Source organism: Leptopilina heterotoma, unplaced genomic scaffold (assembly GCF_015476425.1).
Source record: "Leptopilina heterotoma isolate Lh14 unplaced genomic scaffold, ASM1547642v1 Lhet_176, whole genome shotgun sequence".
NCBI classification, from domain to species: Eukaryota; Metazoa; Arthropoda; class Insecta; order Hymenoptera; family Figitidae; genus Leptopilina; species Leptopilina heterotoma.
In genome coordinates this window covers 85,877-92,611 of record NW_025110892.1, presented here as the reverse complement: position 1 = coordinate 92,611, position 6,735 = coordinate 85,877, and the positions used below count along the sequence as shown (strand labels likewise).

The 6,735-nt window shown below is 28.9% G+C and overlaps 1 protein-coding gene across 2 annotated transcripts; it reads left to right on the top strand.

The window, feature by feature from the left end:
- The first annotated feature begins 29 nt into the window (after nucleotides 1-29).
- LOC122499776 (gastrulation defective protein 1 homolog) lies at nucleotides 30-6,180 on the top strand. 2 transcript variants are annotated; one of them, XM_043608286.1, is made up of 4 exons: nucleotides 30-606; nucleotides 2,434-2,807; nucleotides 2,916-3,114; nucleotides 5,118-6,180. In XM_043608286.1, exons 1-4 carry the CDS (start codon nucleotides 185-187, stop codon nucleotides 6,124-6,126), a joined length of 2,004 nt encoding a protein of 667 aa, XP_043464221.1. In that variant the 5' UTR covers nucleotides 30-184; the 3' UTR covers nucleotides 6,127-6,180. The 2 variants fall into 2 exon arrangements, with proteins under 2 accessions (XP_043464221.1, XP_043464220.1); XM_043608285.1 differs by having other exon boundaries at nucleotides 32-606; nucleotides 2,434-3,114.
- Nucleotides 6,181-6,735: the final 555 nt, after the last annotated feature.

The window sequence follows — 6,735 nt, the reverse complement described above, 5'->3', positions numbered from 1 at the left end:
AAATTGTTTTGTTAGTTTTGTTGTTTTGACAGCTCTGAAACATACAAGCATAGAAACAAAAAAAAATACCGTTTTTCCAGTATATTTATCCAATATTTATCTCTTATTTACTATTCATATTTAACAGTAATCAATGTTGGAATGTGCTAATTAAAAAACTCATTTTTTTATCCACAAAAATTGGATGGTTTATCTTTTCTTTCAAAAAGTGAGGTTATATGTTACAACGTTTGTCATTTTTCAACTTTTGTCAAAAGCGTCAATAGATTTTTACATAAACAATTTCGTTATTAAGAAAAAAACAAATACTCTAATCATGAAGAAGACAATAACATTTGGTAAAATTTCCACGAATTTAATAAAACATTCCACGCCAAAGGAATCTGAGGCCACAAGTTCAGGTTTTGGTACATTTGGCAAAATTCCTCAGGAACAAAATATTGTCACAATGAATGAGATTTCACCCGAGGAAGAGGAAGAGACGGAAAAAATGAAAAGAATCATGGGCATGTCTTCTTTTGGAAGAAAAGCAAAATCGTTCAATGTTCAGGAAATGATGGAGAACATTGTCAAAACCATGAATGCCAAAAAATTAGAAAAAAAGACGTGAGATTAAAGGATTTTTTAGAAATAAAATATTTTCTTAACATTTAATTTCAGAATATTCTTAATTATTGTTATAATTGTTTATAACATTATCCGGGTGGCCACATGTCTGTTAAGTCAGGGAAATGTCAAGAAACAAATATACAATGAAAAAGATTTTAAATAATTGGAATTTTGTAAAATTTAATTGAAAGAAAATAATTAATTTTTTAAAAGTATTTTGTTAGAATTTTAGGAAATCAACTTTAGAAAAATTTTAATTGCAAATTTTCAAAATACTTTAATTATTAAAAATTTTAATGAAAAATCTTTAAACGTCAATTTTAAATTGTTTTAAAAAATTACAGGGTCATTCCAGTGAAAACCGTCTAGAGCAGGTTGATCGATGATTTTAAAAAATGCTGTAATTAATATATAATATTCTTTAATAAAATTGGATTATATTTTAGTGGTTTTTGGCACTAAATATATTTTACATTCTTTTAAATAATTTTTTAAAATTTCTAACTGGTTATGCAGTCTAACATAACCCATTTTACGAAAACTCAGTATAAATCATTAAAATTAGATTATAAATACTGCTTCTTATTTTAAATATAATATATATTTTTGCTAAATTCATCTAAATAAACTAAAATTATTTGAAAATAACTCACTGGAACAATTAAATCAGTATTTTTTTGTACTTGCACAGTATATTAAACATCATTTTCTTTTTCTTATATCTTCTGTGGAGAAAAAGGAATTTTCACAAAACCTTTTAAAATTGATTGTTTTTAAAAGTATAAATTTATTTAAATTGGAATTTTTTGGGGCCTCTAATCATTAATTATTTAATAAATGTAAAAAATTATACAAATTTAACCTGATTTTCATTGCATTTTCTTTTCATGACTGGACTGAAGTTCATCACCTTTTATCGTTCGTTTAAAGAAAAAAAACTTCAATCCAGTCATAAAATTAAAAATTCAATGAAAATCAGGTTAAATTTATATAATTTTTCATAATTAGTGAATAATTAATGAGTAGAGGTCCCGAAAAAATTCCAATTTAAATAAATTTATAATTTTAAAATAAATCAATTTTAAAAGGTTTCGTTTATTTAGATGAATTTAGAAATATATATATATTTAAAATAAAAAGCAGTATTTATAATCTGTTTTTAATGATTTATACTAACTTTTCGTAAAATGGGTTATGTTAGAGATAACTGGTTATGTAGCATAACCAGTTAAAAATTTTTAAAAATTATTTAAAAGAATGTAAAATATATTTAGTGCCAAAAACCACTAAAATATAATCCAATTTTATTGAAAAATATTATATATTAATTACAGCATTTTTTAAAATCATCGAGCAACCTGCTCTAGATGGTTTTCACTGGAATTGACCCTACATTAAAGTATTTTTAAAAACTACTTAATTCTTAGAATTTTTTAAGATTTAATTATTTTCGAATAAAGCAAATAAACTTTGGTCTTATTAAAATTTCGGAGAAATCATGGTCATATTTATAATTAAAATTCTTCAAAAATTTGATTATTTTTAGTTTCTGAAAATATTATACCTTAATAAACTTATAGAAACATGGACAGTTACAATTATTAGAAAAAATTGAATTTTCGTATTTAAATAATTTAATTCTCGAAGAATGTTAGGAATATTATTTAAAATAATTGATTTAGAAATGAAGTTTAGTTGAAATTTCCTGTGAAAAGAATTTTGTCAGAGAAAATAATTTTAATGTTAGTAAATTGTCAGGGAAATTGATAAACTGAAACTTGTGACCACCCTGAGTATATTAAATTTTAATGAAATTATTTACAGTCAAGCAGAGGAAGAAAAGGAGAAAAAATCTGAGGGAGAAGAAGATGATGATTTTATCGGTCCACCTATTCCATCGTCAATTATCGAGGAGAAGAAAAACAAAACGGAATTGAAGGAGAAGACGAAGAAGAAATCAAATGACAGTGATGATGATGATGATGATGATGATGATGATGATGATGATGATGATGATGACGACGAGGACAGTGATTCCGAGGAAGAAGAGAAAAGTTTAATAAGCAAAATACCCTGTAGTCATGAAGTGACAATGAATCATGGAGTTAAGGCAATAACAGCAATTGCTGCCGATCCATCAGGAGCACGACTCGCATCCGGATCAATGGACTACGACGTTTGTTTCTGGGATTTTGGCGGTATGGATTCGTCCCTACGAAGTTTTAGAACTCTTCAACCTTGCGAGAATCATCCCATCAAGTGTCTTCAATATTCCATGACGGGAGATGTAATTCTTGTAATTTCAGGAGCAGCCCAAGCAAAAGTATTAGATCGAGACGGTTTTGAAAAATGTGAAACAGTAAAGGGCGATCAATACATCACCGATATGGCACGAACAAAAGGTCACGTTGCCGCTTTAAATTGCGGATGTTGGCATCCTTTTATTAAAGAAGAATATCTTACTTGCTCTCAGGATGGTACCTGCAGAATTTGGGTTCTTAACAAGTAAGTCTTTTTCTTTCAGCAATTCAGGAATCGCAGATTGTCACATTTTTATAATTTTGTCACCTATTACACTTATTTTTCTGTTTTGTTAATTTTCAATTTTTAATTCGTCAATTTTCACAAATTCTGTACATTTTTCATACACGGACAGAGAAATATTAAATTTTGTAAAAGTATTTTACAAATTGGGGAAAAAGTGCGACAAAGCGAAATTTTGATATAAAAAATACTAAACTAAAAAACTGTTGTGAAATTTAGTAAAGTTATATTAGAATTTTATTAATATTCTGAATATTTGATATAGTTTTTTTTAAATTTAGTATTTTTTATACCGTTAACTGGGGCTATTAGGAACAGATTTCAACTTTAAAGGCTTGTAACTCTTTTGTTTATTGAAATATTGCCTTAATTTTTTGTTTCTTTTCTTGATCTTGGCGAACACATTGAAGGGTTGAAGAATTGTTTTGATCAAAGCTGGAATTTTAAGCAAAAAATACGAATAAGACGCATTTTTTCGAAATACAAAATGAGGCTATTAGGAACAAGACGGTAAAAACCATTGGAAAACGTATTTAAAGTTAAAGAAGTTATTGTTTATTGCTCGAAAGTACACACACAATTTAAAACAAATGTAAAAACGAAACTGAAAGAGCGAATGTGTGTTTTAAACGTTGCTGGTATCATCAGTTGAGGTCGATGACGGAGTCACTGGTCATTTTTTGCAACTTGTCGGTCCTAACACTCTTTTACAATTTCGAACCATCTATGAATACTAAAAACCAAATACAAAATCTAATATTTGGGACAACATTGAATAATATTAACGAATTTTTCAATTTTTTCTTTTTTTGTACCTTTAAGGGGTAACACCACTCTAGATTCAGAAAAAAACCTATATTTGATGATTTATTTTTGGAAAAATGGAAAAAGGAATAGCATTTCTTTTTAGAGGGTTTGTTAAATACATATTGAAGTATAAAAATTTTTTTTATTTTTATTTGACTACAAAATGACGGCAATAAATGACAAAAAATTCCGTAAAAATTTCCTGGTTTTTTGTTCCAGGTCTTATCCTTTTAAAGAAGACAGTCCTCCCGTTTTAGTAATAAAGAAAAATTGTCTATTTGAATATGGCATCTGTTGCCGCCATTTTGTAATTAAATTTAAACAAAAAAATTTTGTTTACACTTCAATATGTATTTGAGCGATTCCATGTCAAGTGATCAAGGGGTCAATGTTTTTTTTATAATTTTTTCCTCTTAAACATTTAAAGAAAAAAATCTGTCAAGGTTCAGTTTCGATAGATTTTTTCATGCCCTTTCAATTGGCAGTAAGTATTTAAAAAAAAAAAAAATTTTGACCTAAAAAAATCAAAATTAAATTTGACTTTTTGGGGAGTGGACTCTAGAGTGGTGTTACCCCTTAATCGACTAAAGACTTATTTGCGCCTTAAAGTCGATCCGAGACCTGCTTACTTGCTCCAAATTTCAATTAATCGAAATTTTCTGATTCATTTGAATTTAACAACTCCTAATTTTTATTAATAAAACGTTGTCAGTCTTATCAATAATTTTTAAACCTTTTAATCTTTAATATGAAGAGAAATAATGATCCTAAAGTTTTGAACGTTCAAATAAACGAAATTTATTTAATTCTTCAAATTAAATTTTTATTCCTACTATAATTTTGCGTCACTATCAAACAAGTTAATTATAAAGTTTCTAATTGTAAAACTTGAGTTTTTAATTTTTATTGAAATCAGTAATTAAATCTACTGAAATATTTTTAATAAAAAATATTTCGTTCATTTGAACGTTCAAAAATTTTTGCTCATGAAAAATATAAAATTTGCAAAATCACAAAAAACACAAGTTACTTATTTTCCATATAAATTTTTGCAATTTTGTCTCTATGTATATGTATACTAATAAAAAGTATATAAATTAAAAATTAGATAATAAATAAGACATAATAATAATAATAACTACAAAAATGATTCACAGACCCAGAGAACACAAAAACGTCATAAAATGCAGAGCACAAAATGGAGTGAAAACAATACCGACAACATGTGCCTATAATCGTGAGGGAAATGTCGTCTCTTGTGGCTGTTACGATGGTTCAATTCAAATGTGGGATCATAGAAAAAATTTCGTAAATCCATCACTGATTAATCGCAACGCACATCAATCGGGCTCGGAAATATCTAGTTTGAGTTTCTCCTATCTTGGTCATTTATTGGCATCGAGAAGCTGTGATGATTCAATAAAATTATGGGATCTACGTTCATTTAAAACACCATTATCCGAGGCAAAAAACATTTTCTCACGCTATGACACCACCGATTGTTTGTTCAGTCCCGACGATTCAATGCTCATCACCGGCGAATCATTAACAAGAAATGCAAAATTCGGTCGTGTTCTATTTTTCGATACAAAAACATTTGAACTCATCAACGAAATTGACGTGACCGATTCGCATGTCATTAAAACTCTTTGGCATCCAAAATTAAATCAAATTTTCGTTGGTTGTGGTAATGGAATTGTCAAAGCCTACTATGATTCGAATAAGAGTATGCGTGGTGCAAAATTGTGTGTGATGAAGACGAAACATAAGCAGAAGCATATTGAAATGGTGTCGACGCAGCAAATAATTACGCCACACGCACTGCCATTATTTAGACAAGATCGACCGAAATCGGTGAGAAAACAGATGGAGAAGGATCGATTGGATCCAGTTAAATCGAGACGTCCTGATTTGCCAATTACTTCGGGACAAGGTGGTCGTGTTGCATCCTCTGGTGGAACATTGAGTTCCTTTGTTATTCGTAATCTTGGTCTCAGTAAGAAAATCGAGGACGATCAGGATCCAAGGGAGGCGATTCTCAAGTTCGCAAAGGAGGCCGAGGAGAATCCTTATTGGATCGCGCCTGCCTATAAGAAGACACAGCCGAAGACCATTTTTCTCGATGACGAATCCGGCGAACCTTCGAATAAACGACAAAAACAGTGAATTTCTCAGCGGTGAAGAATTTTGTAAATAAAGATGTTTTAATTTTCAAGGAAACTAGAATTCAAAATCTAATTCTCTTCCATTCCAAGAAAAAAAATCTAAAATTATTAGGGTGGCCACATGTCAGTAAAGTCAGGGAAATTAAGGAAATTGAGTCGTATTTACAGGCCTTATTTTCAAAAATTGCGACTTTTTCGACTTTTCTTCTAAATAGGGTAGTTGCACCAGTGAAAGAATTGACACCAGTAAAAGAACAGATTCTTTATTTATCACGATATTTCAGAAATTATAACTTTTAGCAGTATGAAAAAAATATTTTTTAATTCCTTATTTCTTCAAAATATAGTTTATGATAAAACAATAGATTCAAAATGCAAGTTATTTCTGAAAATAGTTTTTTAATTTTTTGGTGGGTTATGAACATAACAAATGAACGAAGCATAAACAGAAAATAGGCTACAAGTTTCAGGTGCAATTATATAATATTTCTGGTGCGTAATCAAGAAAATCTGGATAATAGTAAGTTGCAAAATTGTTTCAGAATATTAATTGTAACCTTTTTCATATAATTTTGCTTCCTCCTGAGGAAGCTTTGCATTGGTGACGATT

Excerpts from the sequence above, each read along its gene's own strand:
- LOC122499776 (XM_043608285.1), top strand. The coding sequence starts at position 185 with ATGGTTTATCTTTTCTTTCAAAAAGTGAGGTTATATGTTACAACGTTT. Across the intron at positions 607-2,433 it reads AAAAAATTAGAAAAAAAGAC|TCAAGCAGAGGAAGAAAAGG; the intron begins GTGAGATTAAAG and ends AATTATTTACAG. Across the intron at positions 3,115-5,117 it reads AGAATTTGGGTTCTTAACAA|ACCCAGAGAACACAAAAACG; the intron begins GTAAGTCTTTTT and ends AATGATTCACAG.